The 22,657-nt window shown below is 45.6% G+C and overlaps 1 protein-coding gene across 7 annotated transcripts in view; it reads right to left on the bottom strand.

Moving 5' to 3' along the window:
• PTPRJ (protein tyrosine phosphatase, receptor type J) overlaps nucleotides 1-19,380 on the bottom strand; it is a 78,623-nt gene extending 59,243 nt beyond the window's left edge. For 6 of the 7 annotated variants that reach the window (XM_021401440.1, XM_021401443.1, XM_021401441.1 and 3 more), the window contains exon 1: nucleotides 7,886-8,023. In XM_021401440.1, the coding sequence (XP_021257115.1) occupies nucleotides 7,886-8,008 (123 nt within the window). In that variant the 5' untranslated portion in view covers nucleotides 8,009-8,023. Of the gene's footprint in view, nucleotides 1-7,885; nucleotides 8,024-19,216 lie in introns of those variants that run through there. The other variant, XM_021401444.1, reaches the window with a different exon arrangement.

The following is a 22,657-nucleotide window of genomic DNA, read 5'->3' as shown; positions in this document are numbered from 1 at the left end:
ATTCTAAGAGGAAGGATGCAGTAGACAGCTAAAGCCCTTCTGAGATAAATGAAGAGTCAGGAAAAGAGGAAGGGAGAAATAACCATACTGGAGCCCTTCCTAGACCTGCAAGCAATTTTAAGAAATGGTAGAGGAGTGCTCCACGCAGCCAGTCAAAAACACAAGGCATGTTTTCTAGAGTGAGATACCAAGAGCACTTGCCCCATCGTTTTAATAAAGTGAATGAAAAAAATACAAAAAAAAGTCACACACAAAAAGAGAACCTTATATGTATAATCACAGAATAAATTGAAGTAACACAAAATGCCTTGTGTGCATTTAAAGATTGGACAGAAAGCTACCTTGTATGCTGAGTCTTTTATGAACAGTAGAAGAAAAGCAAAGAATACGTAGAAGAAAAGCTGAACATGCCCAACAAATCGTACTACTGAAATGCTTTATTCCAGCATATTCTTCAGTTCTCTACTGATAGAGGGAAAATACACACAATAACCCTTCAGTCATTGAACTCAGCATAAACAGAGTTTTAGCTTAGAAGCTGCACAAATAATTGGGATTTTTTTCTTCTCATTTTAACCTGCAAAAAATATTTTCATAGAATAATAGAATCATTTGAACTGGAAGGGACCCTTAAAGGCCATCTGGTCCAACTCCCCTGCAATGAACAGGGACACCTACACTCTATCAGGTGCTCAGAGCCCCTTCTAACCTGACCTTGACTGTCTCCAGGGATGGGGCATCCACCACCTCTCTGGGCAACCTGTGCCAGTTCCTCATCACCCTTACTGTAAAAATCATTTTTCTTATGTCCAATCTAAAAATCCCCTCTTTTAGTTTAAAACCATTTCCCCTCGTCCTATCACAACAGACCCTGCAAAAGAGCCTGTCCCCTTCTTTCTTGTAGTCTCCCTTTAGATACTGAAAGGACACCGTGCTCATACCTGATGCTCTAGGAAGACTTCTAGCTTTACAGATGTATCTGGCTGTTCCCTACAATATTTTCTTCCTTCTCTGCTTTGTGCCTGACACATGCAACATGATTGAATACACAGAGCAAACGTGACACTGACTTGGCCCTAAGTGCTGCCAAAAAGCCCTGGGAAGACGTACATGGTGGTGGGGTTTTTTTCAGTTTGGCTAGTTGGTTGGCTTTGTTTTTTAAAGAACTTTCAGTAATCATCATGCTAGAGGCCACAACACTATAAAAGCATCATTAAAAAAAATAGAACAGCTGCTATTTTACTTCTTCACATTTGCTGGATTAGGTGCTAGAGAAATTTATGTGAAATTGCTGATTAAATGGTACCCAAAAGAGCCCCAAACAGACTACTCCAAGTGATAACTTAACCCTCAGATGCTATAACTGCTCTGAGAGAGATCCAAAACTTCTGTGAAAACATGAAGACAAATTACAACAGCCACTGGTAAGTTCATTTCTCTTTCCATATGAATGTTTGTACTAAACTAACCTCTCAAGATCAGGGGTGGAAAATTGAAATGGGAAAGTGAAATAGAGAAGAATCTTTGAGTGGATATTCACATATCCAAAAGGACGGAAAGCTTACTGAACATTCATAAGCTACGCCGAAATACTGAAAGCTAGGTAACACACCCCATGCTGAACTAACAGCGTGAACAGAGTATGCCTTACCCTGCAGCTTAGGTTTTTCCTTACAAACTTTTACATCTTAACATTTAAAGAAAACTAAGGAGCAGATTCAGCTAGCTCAACAATTGCACAGTCTCACAGTATACAAGCAGCTCTGCAAAAAAACAGGGGAAAGGAGAGATAAGAGCCATTAACCCACTGTTAGCATTGGTGAGGGGCGAAAGAAAGAAAGGGTAAGTTCACCTCAAAGGCTCAAGAATTTAACAGAGGGGCTTCTTGCTGTCATTTTTATCAGGGTTTTCTGCCATGAGGTCAGCTAGGCTGTCCTTGGAAACCAGCATTAGGTGACACCCAGACAGGTTGCAGAACCTAGCCCAGGATGTTCTAAAATGAGCTAATCACACAAAACAAAGCCTCCAAATGCAGCATAGTCTTACACCTGTATGTTTGGCACACTGAGATCTTCTCAGTGGCTCACACTGTGTGTACTCACTGAAATCCCTGGTTGTTAATTCACAGTGCAGGACAGGTGCTACCTTCACAGACATTGGGGGTGGGGCCAGTTGGTTATTCAGGGGCAACACTGGGGGCTGTCAGGAACTTTTGTTTAATGAGTAACAGTCCCTCCTCCCCCTCTCCAAACAGAAAAGCAAACACAAGGTAAGGCTGCTGTTTTCTGATTAGCCTGTGGATCTTCTAGTTACACATTAGCTTTCATGCATATTAACAAAACAATGAAGCAGCAGCAGAAACTGGGTTGTTTCCCTCCCCATACCAAGAAGTAAATGAATAAAAGGGTAGATTTAAGACAGCCAAAACTGCTTGGGGGAGATGCATCTTTCCACAGACAGCGGCAGTCCTGCCCAATCCCTAGCTGCAAGCTCAGTGACTGATCCTTACTAATGCGATGGGGCCACAGACACTGCAAGCACACAGTCCCTGAGCCTAAGTTTTAACTTAGAATTCCCATTGCGTTAGGTAGCCAGATGCAACACATCAAGTCAGCTACGAAAGCTAAAGAAAAAAAAAAAAGAAGAGTATTGCTGACCATCCATTCTGAAAATTTCATAGCTGAAATTCCTGCCATGGCTGCTGGAGGAGGGATTACGAAAAAGATAAACAAAACAAAAACCCAACGCACACCGCACAACGTGGGTTAGCTGTAAAGTCAAGCACCTGACGTACAAAAGTACTCTCATCTGTTTGTAATGCAACCCTCTACATCCAAAGCAAGACCTCAAAAGCAGGTTTAGGGGAGACTTGGCCACTGCAGACTGTGATGCTGGACAGATAGACTTCAGCAGCTCTCAGGGCTTAGATTTTGCCCCAGGCAAAAGGGGCTCGGTGCCAGCTCAAGGGAGAGGCTGGGAGCAGCACGGAGCCAGCTGAAGGAGAGCAACACTGCACTGAGCTGCTGACACTGGGGGTGCAGCACCTTCCCCAGGACACCGAGCTGGTCCTGGGCCAGCATCCACCCGAGGAAGGTGCCAGCATCACTGCGGGCCAACACCACCGGCTTCCCCATGACAGCAATCAGGCAAAATCACAGCAGGTGCCAGACTTTCTTTCCATAAAAGAGTTAGCTTTCTATTAACAGTGAAAGATGCAAAAAATTAGGCCTACACTGCACAACCACGGCTGTCATGGCCCCCTAAAATGATGCACAGTCTATGAAGGACAAACTAAAATGGACAAAGCAATGGACCCTTCAGTCTCCTTAATTCAATTCTCTCCTTTGAGGCAGTGCACTGTTAGTACCCTAGCAATGAGACTAACACTGAAGTTTTTCAGCTTGATGGTAAAATCATGTAGTGTCCATCCATCTCCAATAATAGCAATATCGAGACAATGAACTCTATTGAGGCATCTAATAAGGCAGATAGTCATTTGCATAGTACATTTTCTGTGACTCTCTGTAATACAGCATCTCAAAGACTCAATTCAGACTATTCTCCTTTCCCACAGACGTCAAAAAAAAAAAAAAAAAAAGATTCTTTACCAGAAAAAGTAACAAAAGTAACAATGACCCTTCCCATAATAGGAGAAAGCATAAGATGGGGTTTTCCTGCCTACGATGGGTGCACACTGTTGTCAGTGTGTTTTTATTAGGTTGTGTGGGTATTTTCCATTTGTTTAAAAATATACGCTCTTCATCTCTGTCATGGATTAAAGGCTCAGAAATACCTTTCTGATTTTGCTCTAATAGGCTTCCAAGTGGGAAGCACTTTGAGATCTCCACCCACCAGACAATTTCATCTTTAATTTCTGCACTGCAGTCTTTTCCTTTCATCTCTCCACATACTCCCCTCCTGCATAACTCACTGAATTATTACTTGCTGGACATTCTGGGACATACCACGGTCTTGGCGATGCGCTAGCCTGCACGTGAGCCCTGAGTTTTAGGATAGGCTCTGCAACGTAGTACTTGGCTAAGCTTGCCAAGTCACTTCCCCTCCATCAGACAGCCTTGAAGACAATGCACACACACATCGCTTATGTTGTGCCTCACAGTTCACCTCCAAGTGCTGCTGTAGAAAAGCTGCAATCATTGTGATCAAGATCAAGAAGAGGAAGGACATAAGGAAGCACCTATATTATTCCCAGAGGCAACTAAGCTACCTTGAACTACGTAGGTTGGGCACACGCTCAGTGTTATTACTCACCACCCTGACTCCTGACACGAATGCTAATGCGAACCCCAGCCCTCTGCAGCCAGCCTGGGCAACCACGACTCCGGCCGTGTGGAAATGAAACTAGCTGGCGTTTTCGGCAAGTCAGCAAAGGTCAGTGGGAATGGGAGAACGAGCCACACAACAGCCCCAGTGAGGAACGGCGTTGCACTCTTTGTCCAAGTTTCTGATTTTATCGGATTATGGCACAGTGTTAACATTGTTTATGGCCCTATTTTGTGTCTGTGAATCACCCCCTCCCAGAGACTCTTCCTCCGCCCGCTTATAAATAGCACCACACACAGAACGGAGCCTGTGAAGCACAGGAGACTTGCCGAAACAAAATAACGCGCATCCAACTGACAATCTTTCAAAAGCCTTTCTCATTTATTTATAGTGCTGGCCAGACAGACAGATTCCCGCATCTTATAAACCCCGTAGGTCACTATCTCCATTGCTCACTCGCAAACAATTCTGCTAATAACAAATTCCCTCTGGTTACAAGTGAACTTCCCCGGCACACTGCTGCTTGGCACAGGCCTTCTGGAAAGAAAGATTTTTAAATAAGCAACATTATGTATTTTTGTATGCATTTGGAAGAAACTTATGCCTAGCCCAAAAGAAAGAAAGACAACGTTACAGCAAAGCAGATACGTGAGCAGAAGGCTCAGAGAACTCTTTGCTGGAGTCTGAAGGCACATAACTTTGCTGAGCCAACACAGTGCCCACTGAGCTCCGACACCAAACACCGTGTGCTTGCAGACACTGGTCCCCACCAGCCCCAGTAACCAGGCAGCCACAGCAGCACGGCAAAGCCAGGGCTGAAGAAGACCCTGGTGCTCGTGCTGCCAGCAGAGATGCAGGTAGACAGGGAGCACACGAATGCTGTGCAAATATCTCCTGCCAAGCTCCGCTGAACAGAAACAGAAGACCCAGAGACATAGCGCTGCCATTCTCCATGGATAAAATTCCTGCTAAGTGCTTAATGTGAATACAATCCAGCACTTTTCCATTTGATTTACCAGTTTTTTTTTCCCCCTGCAATTAATCACGTGGTTATTTGTCAGAATAATCGTTCCTTAATCAGCTGTAGAAGTTAAAACCTGTTATAACAAGATTTCTCTTTAAACACAAAGGACAAGTAAAACAACAGAAATGTGTATTTTGGGAACAGTTAAATGTATTATTATTATTATTATGGTCCTTTTTTTGTTATTTCCTGGATTCAACAAATAAAAAAATACTTGTTTATAATCTCAAATTAAGAAAGGAAAATCCCAGTGCCTGGAAAACATCACATTGGGGTTGGACATCTTTTAAGCCACGTACGTGTCTTTTTTTCCCCTCCTTCTCTTTTTTTTTTTAATTTCTCCTACTGCTTATCTCAGCACACAGTTCCTTTTCCTTCAGCCTCTCTCAAACAATAGTTGATACTAAACAAATAACACTACATACCAACATGAATTATTTCACATTAAGGGCTCATTTCTTCTCTCCCATTCTACTGTCACAAATGCATACACGCATATATATGATCACACAGATATATATACACACATATAGCCTTGAACTGACTTGTACCAAAATTTACTTTCATGCAGAAAGATAAAAGAAGAGTAGGGCTCTCCTACAATTAGGCAGCAGCACAAACTCAGAACACCTGAGCTGTGTGTCACAGCTCTCTGCTCTCCAGTGCCTCATTCTCCTCTCTTAGGAAGAGACGTGTTCCCAGAGGGCTCAGTAACACTGATCTCTATTATCACTCTAAAATACTGACCAAAGGAATTGCAGAAGTAATATTTAACCTACCATTTGAAGAATGCATTAGTAATCACGCTTGATAGCTTCTCTAACCAGCGCACAGTGGACTCTGAGATCATAAAATAGGACTGCGTCATAACAACAACGGGAATTTCACGCAAAATGTCTTATAGACACAAAGGGGAAACAAATCATGGAAGAGAAAGACATTTAATTTGAGCTGACTGCAAAGTAAGGCATATGGTTCACAGGCATTTTTGCTTTCAATTAGAACACCTTCCTCGGCAAGCTAAATAAACACAAATTTAAATATTTACATCAAAAAATGAAGACAAGCACAACAGAAAATCTGGATAGAAGCTGAGCTATACACCATGTGCACTTACAATCCAAGTTCTGCAACAAATACTATTCTGCCACAAGCACGAGCGCTTATTCCACTTCATCACCGTGGCACGTAACCATCCATCACCTCCACATCACTACAACCTGCTCCGCCCACAGAACCAAAACCTGATTTGAAGCGTGGGCAGAAAAGGACAGAGAGAGAGAGAGGTGTAAAGAACAGGACTGACTCTCAGAAACAGCCTTTTTAAAAAACAGATAATAGTGACGTTTCATATTGACAAAAGTGCTAAAGTAGAAAAAACCTGTCACGTTTCTAAAATTTTAAGAAGGAATAAAAGATGAAGGCCATCAGGGAAGGATTTGCAATCAAAATGACTCACTAATCGTACTTGGGAAAACACAGGGAAGACACGGGGAAACAGTGTTTCATTTAGAAACCAGCATATCACTATAAGACCGACTGTACCCGCATGAAGAAAACTCAAATATTTTACAGAACGGCTGAAGATTCCACCTTCTTTAAGCTTTAACAGGGTTACCTGGCCCAGATAACAGGATTTAGGGAGAAAGGGTCTGAATGTCAGGCTGTGGCAGGGCACCGCTGGGGCTTGGCTTCACCAAGCCTCCACTGGGCTGCAAAGACCCCGTAACCGGGCCAGGCTGGTGCCTACCTCCGCTTGAAAGCTGCTTTAAAACAAAAGCAGGGGCCCTGCCTCTTGACAAAGCCATACTAGGGTTGCTGCACAGAGACAACTTGCATCTTTATCACAGATTGTATCCCGGCAGGCTGACGCTTCCCCAGCAATTCCCTCTGATGAGAGGGCAAGCTCTGAGCAAAGGCAGGGAAGTGGGACTGAAAGAGAGAAGCGTGCGCCCTATGCCCCGCCACCACCCTTGGGAAGGGCACTGATTAAAGCTAAATGAGCAGCTTGAATTCTGACATTCTCTAACTTTTGAGTGCTGGGTTTTGCTGCCACAGAAGCATTCCCTAACAGCAGATTTTGTGCCCGCCCATAAGCATGCTTTAAAACAACACAAAGTGAGGTATCTTAGAATAGAAACTGTCCTCATACGCTTTGCCACAACAATAAGCAAGGTTACCCCACTCTTCGCCGTGTGGCTTTGACTGCCAGCAGATACTGATCACCACCAGTGTGTTATAATAAGCAGCATACGACTTGTAGGCTTTTGCTAAGCGAGGTTTCAAGTTCAGTATTAGCTTCCTAGAAATGCTTCCTACCAGTTTTAAGAAGTATCCAAATTACAGGCGATAGTGTCATATTATCACAGCTGTCAACAGCGCAAAGGTCTGTGGGTGGGGGTTGAATTTTACCTCTCTCTCATTTCAGGAAGAGATGTCTCATCCCAACAGGAACTAATTAAAAAGAAGGGGGGGACTGGACGGTTTATTTCAGAAGTGAATGCAGTTCAGCTCTCTGTAATGAAACAGCACATACTTGGGCACTGCTTCAACAGCTGATGCACGCTGTTAACTTACGCAGGCTCCTGAAGTCTTGCTCCTCGTGGACGCTCTGTGTTTACTCATCATCCTCCCCCAGCAACCTACTTCCTTTTCTTCAGAAACTTCTGTCTCTGCTCTTGGTTTCTTCGAGATGGCCATGCTGAAAGAGTGCTAATGCCCGAAACTCTATTAGCTTCTCATACGCTTCCTTTTGCGTCCTCAGCTGAGCCCGCACCTGGTTCTCATTTTGTTCCCTTCAATACATTAAAACAGGGATAGGAACATCTCAAGCCAGAGACTTCCAAACACCACCCAATTCCTACAAACCACAGGCTGGTAATTGTGCTACAGGACACCCATAAACAAACTGTGGGTTTTCTTCCTCAACAAAAAGAAGCATTAGCTGTGCAATCAGAGGCAACAACCAGGTTTGTTTACTATGTACAATGCACACAATTTGCAGCCAGAGCAGTCTGATGACAGCCACCAACCTACTGATTTTCCCAGCATTTCAGTATAATGGGTGTTGGCTTTGCCTCCATTTCTCAACAGGATCTGACAGGCTTGCAGGTGCAGTTTGCTCCCCAGCCCCTCCACTCCCTTGCTGTCCCCATTGCTCTGAGGAGCTGTTTCATAGCTCAGATTTGCTCCACGACAGGCCCGGCATCACAGGCCACTAAGCGCCTGCCAAGGTTCTGTACTGCCTCAGTCCCGCTCCCACCCCCTTTTCCAGGGCATCAAGTGGTTTACCACAGGCTGCCCTGTGTCTAGAGGTGAATGTCTATCTCACAGCACAAGAAAGCCTTCCCCATCTGTGCCTGCTGCAAAAAATGCCTCTCCTATCTACAAAGCCACAAGAATTAAGCAATTCACTTGGAGAAGAATGGGACGAGACCCCACAACCCAGCTTTTGTCCAATTTATAACCCATTCATGACCAAAAGGGAACACTGTATCAGTAGGATGCAGGAAGTTGTGCAAGTGAAGGTTTTTTTTTTTCCCTTCAGCTCTCATTTGTGACAGTTCGTGGCAGAAGTGAACCCTGGTGGAGACAGATGCAGTGGGTCACTGTGCTCACTTCCTACGTGCACCTGGCAACTGAGTAAGATATATATTTTTTTAAAGAAGCTATTGCCAGAGGTTCTAACATCACTGAGATCTTTTAGCACTAGCTGTGTACAAATGCACTACATTGACAACCTCCGCAGCCAGCACAACAAGGGGAAAGTGCAAAGAAAAGATACAATGGGCAGCAACTGGAGATTATTTTGACCAGTGGTCACATGAAACCTTGCTTTGGTTTACAAAGCCACAGCTCAGAGAACCTGCCCCAAGAGCTTGCACGGCTTGAACTCACACGTGGGGGAGAACGTGAAACTCAATCTGGTAAACCATCAGAGCACAGCTGGAAATCAGAGCCATTTCAGATGCTGGCAGTTTGCTCAGCTGGCAGAAGGAAAGGCACTGCATCATATCTCGCTTCCTTGCAGCCCGCAATGACAAGCTTGATCTGCATCATTCTGGAAACATCCTGTCCACCCTCCAGGTCAGGTGAGCAGCTCGTCTGCCCTCAGACAAATGTGGACATCACAACCTACCGCAAGCCCTAACAGATCTGAGTCATTAACTTAACCCATGAACCTCCAGCAGGATTTCAGAAGTCCTGCAACATCCCCGGGAAGTGGGAGCAGCAAATGTCTTGTTTCAGTAGAGCAAACATCTGCAGGCTATCTCTCAAAAGGGAAACTGAAGTTTGGTTCTCTCTTATCTTTTCCACATTGTCCCATAGGAGGAGACACAGTGTTCAGCTAACCAGGTTTTACTGCAAATCTCAGATTAACGCAGCTGAAATGAACTCATCTGAAGACAGCAGTGAGAAATACTGCACGTAGAAATGACTCCAAATAAACCTCAGCACATAAGACACTCGGTTTCTTTTCTACATCCTTTTTTTCTTTTCATGGAGAATCTCAGATTTCATTTCTGCAGCCAACTTTGCAGAAACAGGAGTGCAGGGCGTCACCTCATCACTGGCAGCAACTGGTCCGTGGCAGAACTGGACACTGCAACTTACTATTCTTCTTATCTTTAAAAGGAGCTGAAAAAATAAACAAGTAGCAACTGTGTCAGCTGCCCTGAGCATCCCTAAATGCAGGCACGCAATTAGCACCGCGCACACTGCTCACAGGTCGAACCGTAAATGCACTGCACAGAATTTTGCATGTAAGCATAACCTTACAGGGCACAGCGAAGGTCATGGGGAATGACCTATGACCTTCTGCCTCATAACAGCACAGCAAGCAGGCAGTGGGTTTGCCAGGATGGAGAGGGGGCTGCTTTGCGAGTCACCCAGAACTTCCACCAGAGAAAGAGCAGTACCTTCCTGCAAGTCTAAAAACAAAACTGAAAGGAAAAGACACTTTTAAAATGTATTTTAACTTTGTAGGCTGCTCAAACTTCTAGAAATTTAGGAAACAACTATTCTTATTTGCGCTTCTGCAGCAAAGTCCTAACCGTAAGGAGACCTAGGATGCATTACCAGGAGATTGCAGGGGTGAAGCAGAGGAAAAGCTTGCTCTGGAGTCAATAATTGCCAGCTCTGGCCTTCTGTTCACTTATCCTGCAGCGTATGCTTCTCCCACTGAACCAGGAAATAGTTCAGCATTTAAAAGCATGAAGACTGAGTCAGAAGACAATAGTTAAATACCAGTTAAACCACATACCGTAGGTCTGTCTTGTAGTAGTGGGAAATGAGTACTGCTTAAGGCGGTTCCAGATATTGCATCCACCTGCAAATATTTGTTGCTGGCTAGAGCTCAACACGTACACTCTCACTAGCAGTGCCAGTACTTTGTGAAATATTGCAAGCAAGAACGAAAAAGAAAGTTTGCTTAATATAGAGTACAATAAACTTATTCTAGCACTTCTAGCCTCGTTGAGGGGATTTTTTTTAAGCAGGTTATACGATTACAAAGTTAGTTAATGATAACTGCTTTTTTTTTTCCCCAAGCATTTTCAGTTTTCATTTCGTGAATATGGAATCTTGTTATTAGCTCCTTTAATGACGATCTTTTACTTTGAGTGCAAAGCGGAGATCAGAACTCGCAGCGCCACAGAGGAATCGGGCACGTGCTCACAATAAAGGCACAGAAGCAATTACACTTTCATTACATAGTCTCAAATCCACATAAAAATACCCTGCGTTAAGACATTTATATTTTAGACCAGCTACCTTCCAGCTATAATGAAAAGCCATTACAGCTGGAGAAAGAGACGACGAGATAAAAATGCACTGACGTGATGCCGGAGGACATTGGCCATTAAAATCTTATAAAGGAATAGCTAAACACTTTAGAACAATATTTCATCTGTAATTGTTCAGCTGGAAAAGATGCCTTTTTGCAAATGGATTCAAAGCAAATTTTTTTATACGTTGCCTGCCTAGCTTTTTTATTTCTAAGTATCTCCTCAAAATTTCAACATCTTCAAATGAAGTCCTTGATAAAAGGCATAGACAAAGGGAAGCGGGGTTGTTGGGTTTTTTTAAATAGAGACAAAGGAAAGAATTGTTGAGATTTATTAAATGCATACAATTACCTGTATTGTCACAGAGATGAAAGGACAAAGAGCCAACAGATCTAATTCCAGATTTCACAGCCTTGCTCTTCTCCATAGTTATATTTTAAAATTGAACTTGAGTTAACGCATTCATAATACCAATGTCTACGAATGCTTCGTACGAACTTAAAAATAGTTCATAATATTTTAATGCGGACGTGACAATACATTTAATTTAGGATTGATAATTCAAAAGAAACCATTCAATTTAACAGCGTGCTTTCAGTTTGTTGAAAGAAGAATTTTAAAACTAGTTCAAGGTTCGTTAGAAAAAAGAACTGTCTTGTCTATTAGTCACTTAAAAAACATCTTCCCTTTTTTATTTTTTCATCTCAGAAATGTTTCCAGAAATTGGATTTCAAACTGCAGAGTCTGAAAGAAGAAAGTATTTTGATTCTGCAGACGCTAATGTTGTCTATCTCTTGCGACAGCATCTCGGTCTCCTTTCTCCAGCGGTGAGATACATCCACTGGAAACAGAGTCTAACTCACGTGCCTGCAGCACGCTGGCTAGAAAGGCCGGATCCTGACTTCAGCACTGCGCTCTGCACTGCTTATTTCCTCCTGGTGCCCAGCTGTACAGAGCTGCACTGTGGAGGTGAATTCCCCTACCAAAGAATTATGCAAACTGAAATAAAGATGATGAACTTCCCCAGAGAAAGGCCTTTTTTTTTTTTTTTAAAAAAGTTTTGTTGAAGATGCACCTTAAGGACCATGGGAAGGGAAATGTATTAAAGTATAAATCCATAGACAGTGAAACTCAGTTAATCAGGTACGGTCTACTTCGCAAACAGACACTGCACTGGTATCATGACCAGAAGCAATTATTTTCTTTTGTATGGAGCTCTAAGCCTGCTATCAGAAGCGTCTGACCCTGCAAGGAGGCTAAAAGAACACCAGGATTTAGAAAACATAATTCACATATCAGAGAAGCCATATGCTGCCAATAATCCCCTAAATCTACATTCTGTTTTAAATGGATGATTAGATGTGTAGCATCAAGAAAACGTGAGAATTCCTATGCTTGTTTTCACTGGGAAAAAATAATAAAAGCATATTAAATGTCATGACCTAGAAGGATCCTGCCAATTTAGTACCATTCTTTTTTTTTCTTCCTTGATTGAGTATTTAAATACATAAAGCTCCTGGAGTACGAGCAAGAACAGCTGAGCGCAATCACGGAAGAAGGAAAACCCAGGGTTGTTGCTAAACTTCCTTAAGTACACAACACAATTTTGCATATGTAGATGTAATGCCTGCCACAGGCACCCGTTTTTTTTCCCTTCACGCTGGTTTTCTCAACAGCGTCACAGTTCAATGTTAAAAAGTACGGTGAAACCTTGGCACACCCAATGCCGCGCCAGAAGCACTGGCAAGGCTGAGTCACTCTCTCTTCATGGTTCCACACTGCTACACTCTGCTACGGCGAAACCAACGTGCATTTCTTCCACCTGCACCACAGAGGGTGACGGTAGAAGCTCGCTGCTTTCTCAGCCAAAGCTATGCCTTGATGTCAGAGAGAGCTGCCAGCACACAAAACACTGTCTGTGTGGACCAATGTGCCCCGAAACCGAGCTGTATCTTTCTCTGGCCACAGTCCCCTGCCCCATCACCTTGTCAGCATCCTCCTGACTCACAGGGAGAGCAGAGCACTCCCAACACGATCCTGGGCACCCACCTGGCCTTTGCTGGGCTCTTGCCTTATTTCCAGGGACAGAGTCCCTAGAAATCACGATCTGAAAATGAAGACTCAAAATCAGATACGCAGACATAGATGTGCCAGTGATGACCTGCTCGTGTGTGTACCTAAGAAAATAAAGAAGGAAACGTATTCAAATGCTCTGAGCTAACAGAATCAAAGTGCATGAGGAAATAACGAGAGCTCAGCCCTTAGGCTGCACAGTAACTGGGAACACAGAAATAAAAGTCACCCGCATTCCTGTGAGAAACACTCTCCAGAGCCACCACCCTCTGCAGAGACAAACCATCAGCAAACAGGCAAGAGCTGTGTCGGCATAACCTTGGCCAGGAGTCTTCACAGATGTATGGACAGTTCCCTGTCTTACCACCCATCTAATAGCATGCCCTAAAACAACAAACGATTCATCTTGATATGCAGTATAAAGTAATTCCACTGAACCAGTATGAGCAGAAGCACCAGAAGATAAACTTCAAGCCCTCAGAACATCCCAAAGCTATGCTCCCCAGTAACAGGAATAAGATGAGTTTTTACAAAAGCCGGCTTGCACAAGTAACTCCTTTCTAGGGAGCACTCCTGATGAGGCTAGGCTCAACCCAACTCGCTCCTTGCAGGCTGGCAGGTAACAAAAACAACCCCTGAGAATGTCGCCAAAAGGAAGTAAATAATTAATCTGAGAAGGCACCTCGTAACAGAGCCATCTGTGGTTTTGATACAGATTACAAGAAAAAGCTCTCAGACACCTACGTCTCACCCCTCACCCAGGCTGAAGCAGCAGAGAGCTGCAGCACCTCCAGGCTCAGGTGAGAGCAACGCACAGAGCCAGGATCAGATGCCACCCTCACTCATTCTTCAACGCAACAGTGTCAAGCAAGAGAGATAAGAGACTGCATCTGCTTACCAGGACGCAATAAACAGACCGTAATTTACAATAAAGCTCCAGACCAAGGGTCAAGTCTTTCCTTGATGATTTTATAGGCTCAGAAGCAGAAGTTTCTTATCTTTAGTGGGGGTGGAATTTCACAGAAATTATTCCTCTTGCTCTGTCTCTGGCCCATATGGTGCACAGTAAAAAGAAAAGAGCACTACGGTATGTAGATGGCATTCTCCTGCACACCACAAAACCAAACCAATCAACCAAAAGACCACGAAGTCTTTCCAATAAAGAAAACAGAAAACCCCAAGATTTTTTTAAGAGACGCAACAAAAACATTGCATGCACTAGGAACTCATCAATGACATTCTGGGTATTTCTTTTACTCATTTTGTTTGGCTAAAACCGTATGAATCATTTAGAAAAGGCAGAAGCACACCAAACAAACAGGAGGTAGAAGAAGATGAAAGGGAAGCTAAGAATGAGGTGTGCAGTACCGGGCAGAGGGAAACTGCTTAACGTTCCCCAGCGCAGGGCTCATTTCAGACGCAGGCATTAGTCTTCTTGCTCACAAACGGAGTGTGGTTAAGCAAAGAGCAGTTACAGCCCCCACAGGTCTGGTACCCCAGCAGGTGCCAGCACCGTTCCTTCTTCTGGATGTAGCTGTAGTTACGATTTCCACTACTCTGAGAGGCATAGCTTCCTTTTCTTTCGTTACATTTCTACAGGTGGAGACAGAGGCTTTCTTACGTGGCCCAGAGTGTCCCAGAGGGAAAAGAGCGACGGTTGCACTACAGATTTCTAATAACAAGAGGCTCTTCCAATTTGCTGGTAGCAGTAGGAAAATAACCGTAAGAACATTCGGTGAGGTTCCAGATACCAACAGCATCAGACTGTCAGGGCTGCAGTTTTGTGTCGCCCTGCCTTTTCCGCCAAGCGCCCACAGACAGCTCAGAAGATAACTAAATGAGCCGTGAGTTTATCGATCCAACTCTGTTTCGACCACACGTACGCGTCCATTCTTTGCAGGATTACAGAAATACCTTTCCCACTTGATCTTGGATTTTCTCCTGGAATTTTGGATTGCTAGGGGCCTGTTTATGCGCAGATACATTCGGAAACAGCTGGAAAGCACTTAGAGAAAAGCCTTGGTGCAGCTTTCCAGAGCAATGCATCTGTTTTGTTCTTCTCTTCCTGCGCATGCCTGATCACCTCCTTCCCCACACACAGCTTTCTAACGTTTCGCATTAGCACATGCTCACCTACACTAACCTGCTGTATCCCATCACAATTAAAGTCCTCCTCTGCAGTCATCTCCTGCTGAAATCTAATTTCCTACTGATGGTTCTATTTAAGGAAAGGTTCTCTTTCTCTAGCAGTAGGCCCTTTCTGCTGAAGAAAAATCAGCTAGCTCCTCCTATACTCCCAGTGACCTTTAATGATGTTCAGGGTACTATTTACATTCAAATTTTGGAGTCTGACAAAAAGCAGTCACATCAGGCTAGCAACCAGCTGTGCAGCAACTGACTCTATCAATGGCTTTACTCTCCTTTGCTCATAGAAGGAATCTTCTTTTAAATAAGCAAGGAAGTGATAAAAAAAAAAAGACTTGAGATGGATTTCATACCTAAGAACATCAAATTCCCACTTCCCAATCACTCTCTGATATCGCTGAAACACTCACCCTATGATACACTGAAATGCTAGTAGGAAGATGGAGGTGCACAAATTAAAATGGCATGGATTAATAAAATCCAGTCCTACACAGTAACCAACCAAATAATTTAAAACAGTAGCAATTTCTCTCTCTCATATTTAGTAACTCCAACCAAAAAAATTTACATGCCATGAAAATCCTCAACAAAGACTGGCATGTAGCTCACATAATTGAGGAAGTACTAATAATAGCGTGGCTGTTTGCACAGACAAAATTTCCACTGTGGGCCTGAATTCAGATCTCAAATATGCAGAAGAAGATATTTTGTTGTGTGCTGCTGGCTGGAGACTAAAACCCAAGTACTGGAATCCAATTGAGCGTGCTGCAATATGCAGGCACTGTGCACATCCATGCCACGTGGAAAACAGCGCCTGTATCAGGTACTATGGAAGGTGTTCACACTTTCTGTTCTTGTTTTGAACAGACAAAAGCTCTCGAAACAAACCTATACTGTGGCTTAGTACAAGAATGGGAGTGCACATCAGCATCAACCATCAGTCACCACAGAAAACAACTTGTTCTGACAGATAAGAAGTACATTTCCAAGCTCCTCTGACACAAGTGAATACAGTTCACAGCCACAGCTTCTCATTCTGCTCTACACAGCCTAACTCCAGGCACGCTCAGGTCTCCAGATCAGTGATGCCCAGAGCTGTGTTGCTAATGGTGGTTGTTAAAGGTTTTACTTTGGAAGTCTATCTACAGCAGCAGGTAAGCAGCCTCACACTTCTCAAGCTTTATTCTTTTTAAAAGCTCTAAATGAGCCAGAGGTGTATTTATGTCAAAGCATTTGCTATATATTTTCATAAACGGTACTTTCTTTCATGCGATGAGGATTACTTACAATAATTTTACAAACTAAAATGTAGAGTTCCATCTAACAGAAGAATCAACAAGGATGATTAACAATGACCAATGTATAACAGAAAGAAATTGACGTGTAATACATATGTAGCAAGCACACATTTTAATATGATGGTGCTTCATTTAAACCCCTCAGCTGGAAATTCAGATCAGCAATTAAGTCATAATCCTATGCAATTGACTCACGCAGCATCACTGAGAATTTCTGTGCAGGGAATACGCTGTAAGAACAGGCTGTTGAGGCCTGCATAAAAGGCATTTATAATTCCAAACAAACGGAAAACAAAAATACTGGAGCTTAAATGTCTATTACTTTTGAGTAGCGGATGTTACGTTGTCATATCACTAACAGGACCATTTTCAAATCACTAGCTCCCATAAAAGCACCAAGCAAGGCCCCTTTGTTTTGCTTTTATTCCAACCTTGACCATTATTCTATAACTTGTTAAGAAAGAAAAAAATAGGGAAGATGCTTATCCTTGAGTAAAAGACACCACAGAAAGATCATATGCCTGTCACACCACCAAGGAGCTGCTGTGACACAGCCGTTCCACAGCGCAGGACGTTTCCCGGCCCTTGCGTGTGTCAGGCTGACAATGCCATGTGTGTTAGGAGCGCTGTCCCCTTACCAACGCCACCGCTGTCATCTGAGGAAACCCGGAGGCCAGATCCAGCTGAGCCACCCAACTCGCTGCCTTTCCTCTCGTGGGCTGGCAGGGAGGCTGTAGATAAGGGGCAGTAGATCTTGGTGGCAACATGTGAATCCTGCTCATGGCATGTGGCTGATGGTCCCACCAGCTGCTGCCTTCCTCATCCATCAGCTAGGTAACTCCCCAGGTAGCCCCAGGCCACGTCCCCACACCTGCATACATACCACACCATGAATGACGTCAGCCAGCTCTGACATCTGCCTCGACCCGTGCCAAGAACCCAAGAAAAACTGTTCCCTATTAGATGTTATCCTGACTTTAGAGGACAAGACCACGCGAACACCGCTTGGATGGAACGGGCAGCATGACTAACCATGCATTGAGCAATCATTCCCGCCAAAGCTTTGTTTTGCACCCTTATTGCTGGCATTAATGGACTATACAAATCTAACACACATTTTTTCACACAAGTCACCCTTCTTGAACCACAAGTGCCAAACTGAAATTAAGTTATTTCAAACAAGTGAATGATTTTTCACAACCATGCCATCAGCAAGGACTCAGTTCCTACCCCCTAAGGGGCCTTTTCCCCCCATCTCACTCAGTAGACCAAGCAGTCGCTCTCAAGGATGAAAACTTCCCAAGGTGCTGACCAGCATCAGCTAAGAGGGCAGGTGAGCAGAGACTCCTGGCACAAGCTTTCATTCGCAGGTATGCCTAACATCACAACCAAGGCTGTCAAAATCTGTCATCTTCTGTACTGTCAGACCATGACTGTGATCTCCAGGCTTGGCGCAACAGCAAAGCAGAGATGGAACTACAGCGTTCCATCAGAGCTAGGTGACTACAGAGCAAGGTGCCCGAGCTGAATGAGACACAAGGAGGAATCAAAGATTTAGGATAGACGCCGTCTGTAATCACGAACTGGTATAAATGTAAGATTGGAAAAAAAACAACTAAAATATAGCAGCGGTATAATCCTGTTCCATGACCGTCAGGGTGGGACTGAAATATAAGCCGGGGGGAACTGTCAACACAGATTACTGAGCACTGTGGTCCATACCCACACGTGCTCACACTTCCGTAGGAAAAGCTGTTGAGGCAGAGCAGCCAAGCCAGTATTTCTGGAAGCAAAAGTTCAGCAATCCCTGAAACGTTAGAGTTTGCAGCAGTCACAATGCATACCTATGCCAATGCCAGAAAGTCATCAGCCAAGAGGAGCACGGGGTGAAAGTCTGTACCAACCCACGATGGGTGCGTCACCTGGCAAGGGACTAGGATTCACATCACCAAAAGGGGTTCTTGGAAGAAGAGCCGGAGCGCGCTCGGGCACAGAGGGAGGAGGCCTGAAGCACAGCCGAGCTGAGGGAGGCCTCCGACTGACCTGCAGCTCGATGCCGCCAGGTCCGCTCCTTCCACACCCCGGCACGATTTTTCCGCGAAATACCCACAATCACTCCCGAAAGCCATAACCCAGAGGGCGACGCGCATCACTGGCACGGGAGAAGAGGAAACAACATCAGTAATTAACCAGCGGGCTCGCGACGGGAGTAGGCTGCAATACCGAGCGAGAGCACGGGAGCCGTCCCCGCTTTCCACAAGGCAGCTGTCGGCGAGGCGGACGCCCGCGGCACGCTCCGCGGGCTCCCACCTCCTCCGCATCCCCTCCGGCGCCGACGAGCGGCCGCCCCTCAGGGCGATGCCGGGCGGGGCTCGGACCCCGCGGGGAGGCCGCAGCGCCGGGCAGCCGCCGCCGGCCCCAGGTGAGCGCCGGCCCGCGCCGCGGCGCCCCCCGGCCTCTCCGCGGGCGGCCTCGGCGGGACAAAGCCCGAGCCGCCCGCCGGCCGCACACCTGCCCGCCGCCCGCGGGCCTCCCCGCGGGGGCAGGTGCGACGCTCGGGCTGCGCCCCGCCCGGGAGGACCCCCGAGCCCGCGCCGCGGTCTCACCTCGGCGGGCAGCAGCAGGAGCAGCAGGAGCAGCGGGCAAGGCGGGAGCAGCGGCAGCCGCCTCATGGTGGCGGAGAGCGCTCCCCGCCGCGCGCACGGCCGCTCAGCCCGACGCCGCCTCCCCCGGAGACATGGCCGGGCCGCGCGCCCCGCACCGCCCGGCGTCCCACCCCTGCGCCGCCCTCCCAGGCGGCGGCGGCGGCGGCGGCGCGCCCTCCCCCTAGCGCTCCGCGGCCGAGGGCGGGGCCGGGAGCCACCGCCGCCCGGGGGAAGCCCTGCGCGGGGCGGGGTGTGGGGGCGAGCGGGACGGCCGGCGGCGGGAAGGGCCGCCTCCCCGAGGCCTAAACGGCCCCTCCTCCCGGCATCCGACGCCCCGCCGGGCCGGCCGAGGGAGCGGTCCCCTACCGAAAGCTGCCCGGGCGCCGGCGCCGGGACGGCCGCGAGACGAAAGCGCGGCCGAAGCGGAGCTCCGCGCTGGGTGCGGGGCCGCGATTGTCTCCGCATCGCTGCTTCGTGCGCCCTTCGCCGGGCCCAGGCCGTCCCCAGAGGGTCCCGTCTCATCCTAGGTGGTGTTAGGTGCACGTTTTAGCCCTGTCATCGAAAAGGGCGCGGCATCGCTGAACGCACTCGCTCGGATAACCTCGCTTACTGCCCGGGCTTCATGCGCTGCTCTGAAATTCATTCATTTCAGATAAGGGAAAGGGAGAGGCAAGGACAGTTTACGTAGCATATCTTTGGATATGGGAATGCTGTCTTCACTTCCTCACAAGTCTGGAGTTGATGCGGGGGCAGGACATCCCCTCATACCAATAAGATTAGGAGGAAATAACCAGTTATTTTTAAAATCGTTAGGGCGCATTCAAGTAAGGAAATAAGCACTACATGCGACCCATTCATAAAGCCATCTTCTCTATCCTATCCATTCAGCGCAAAGCACCTGAGAATTACTGAGAAGGCAGAATGACTGAGAGCTGAAGGCTCTTCCTGGTGAACCACACAGCTGCCAGAATTCTCACTGGCTGCGGTGAAGTTGTTACGCTGAGGTTACCTCAGCAGATCAAACCCTATAATTCGGGAATTACACCTCTGAGTCAAAACCCCTGTTGTGCCTGCAGAGAACCTCTCGGTGGCTCTAAATTGCTGAATTGCAGCTTCTGCCTGGGCAGAGTTTCACTTGCGTCTAAAATGCAACCAGCCACCTTGACAGTGGCAGATCCCGGTTACACGGCGCAACTGCGCTTGAGCAACCGTACTTGGTCTCAGTCTAAGAGTGAGAACACTGTGGCGTTTTTAATTGCACGCCTCTCCGGTACAACAACCTACCAACTAACGCAGCTACCCCCAAAATTCAGTGGGAATCTCGCTGCTGATTTAAGCAGCGGTGACATCCAGCCCTGAGGAAGGACATTAAAAACAAAATGCATTGAGACAGCAAGAATTGGGATTCTGACCCATTCAAATGTATAAGAATCCTGAAGTCGGTGTTATCTTCCCCAAACTCTGCATGTTTTTTGACTCTCATCTTCTCTCATTTTTCTTTCCTTCGTAGGCTGTGTACTCCAACTCTGAAGTAACAAACACTGCACTTCTTATGGTACATCACTCCCTTGCTCTAGAGAGAAACTGCTCGGCTGTATCACCCCTGCAACAGCCTAAACCTCTTTCACCGAAGCATGTCTGTCTGGATCCAGTATAGCTGGCGGAGCTTTTCATGTACAGGCTATGCAGAGTTTATGATAATCACTTTCTCATACAATACATGTGGCTGTATATCTCACAGCTACTCCTGTGTAAAACACCTGACAGAGAATGCCTATGAAGTTTTGGGAGAAATTCTCATCGCTGGAGCATGCACAGTCATAAGGATCTATGAAATATTCAAGTAGCAAAGGAGAGTAGTTCTAGGACTGCGGTATAGAACTACCTTAAATGCATATATTTAATTGTAACTGTAACTAGTGGCATTGTCATCGCCATCGTTTCTCATGCAGTGAGGTTAAGCTGGCATAGAAAGAGTGCAGGAAGTTTGTTACTATTTTAGGGTGCAATACTTACTGTTACCAGACCTCGGAGGACTAACTCCTTTCCAAAAGCATTTCTTGTGTGCAAAAAGTATGCAGCCAGCAATATAATACTGGCTGCACTGAAGAAGTGAGCAGTCAGGATTCACTGATATTTGAATAAGCTCAGATTTGCTGAAGACGGCCACAGTATGAAGTGCCAAGGAACATAAGGCACTAAAAAGTGTAATTTTTTGTAACATAAAACAGAAGTGCAATTGCCATTTGACTCATTGAAAGAAATGGTAGTTAACTTTTCTGTGTGTACCAAGTGAAGAAATATTCATCTCCCCGGGATTGTTTAAAATCCTTGGATCGATATTCCACGCTATCCTGATTACATTTTGAGAGCTCTGTGGAGGAAAAAGTTCACATGTACCTGACAGCTTCTTTGGATCAAGGCCTCTGGTCTTCACAGCACGCGCTGGTTGAATGCTAGCCATGCACACCACAGGAAAGAGCTGGACTGCAATGAGCTGCGGATTCATGCCAGAATTTGGGACTTAACGTGCTGAAAATGAAGAAGAGAAATTAAAAGCGCAGAATTTTTAAAGAGTCTTCCCGGTGTTAATTGTTCAGCAGCAATATCCATCATAAGCAGTAATTTCCCAGGAATTGGAGGCTCAAGTTTGCATTTCAGGCCACGGGCTCTTCACAGATTAATACTAATCTGCTGGAAATTCCCTGAATTACAACTGCAGTTGCCTAATTGTTTCTATAGATAAATGTTGTTTATTCTATAGGCTTATATTAAAGCTTTGTGTGTCAGGATTATAAAAACTGGGTTGGTGTTGCTCCTAGGCTAGAGCTTCTAGTGCACTTTCATCCAAAAGTTAATTTGTGCATCTGAGTCATAAACCTCTTCAAAAGGTAGCATCAGAGGGAAGTATTTTCACATCTTTAGAATCAAGTTTTTGAACAAGACACCTAAGTTTAAAAGTGGCCTTGGGCTCTTGCACACAAATCCAGGAGGAATGTGCAGGCGTGTTATTTATGGGTGCTATAGTTTATACAGTAAGGCATATTACTTACGCTCCAGGCGGAGAGAAAGGGAAGACTGCAAAAATATACAGTAATCTAAAGCTGTCCAATTCAGAGCAGTCACCCTGGCTGATAATATCTGTCTTTCACCGAGACTGGCAATTAAACAGTATCTAAAAAAAAATAAATCAGTGCGGCTATATTTAACTTCATCCCACAGCCAGCCTCCATCACAATAGCATATTCTCATTAGTTATTCACAGTTTCATTCATCAGCTCAATGCAGTGTCAGCCAAAAGAGGCATCAGATTGTTGAGCATCATCAGGAAGGGTGCTGAGAACAATGCAGAGAGCATGTTTTTGCCAATACGTAAAACCCAGGTGCACCCACATCCTGTGC

Source organism: Numida meleagris, chromosome 6, assembly GCF_002078875.1.
Source record: "Numida meleagris isolate 19003 breed g44 Domestic line chromosome 6, NumMel1.0, whole genome shotgun sequence".
Lineage (NCBI taxonomy): Eukaryota > Metazoa > Chordata > Aves > Galliformes > Numididae > Numida > Numida meleagris.
The sequence above is the reverse complement of the archived record's forward strand: the minus strand, read 5'-3'. Positions and strand labels throughout refer to the sequence as shown.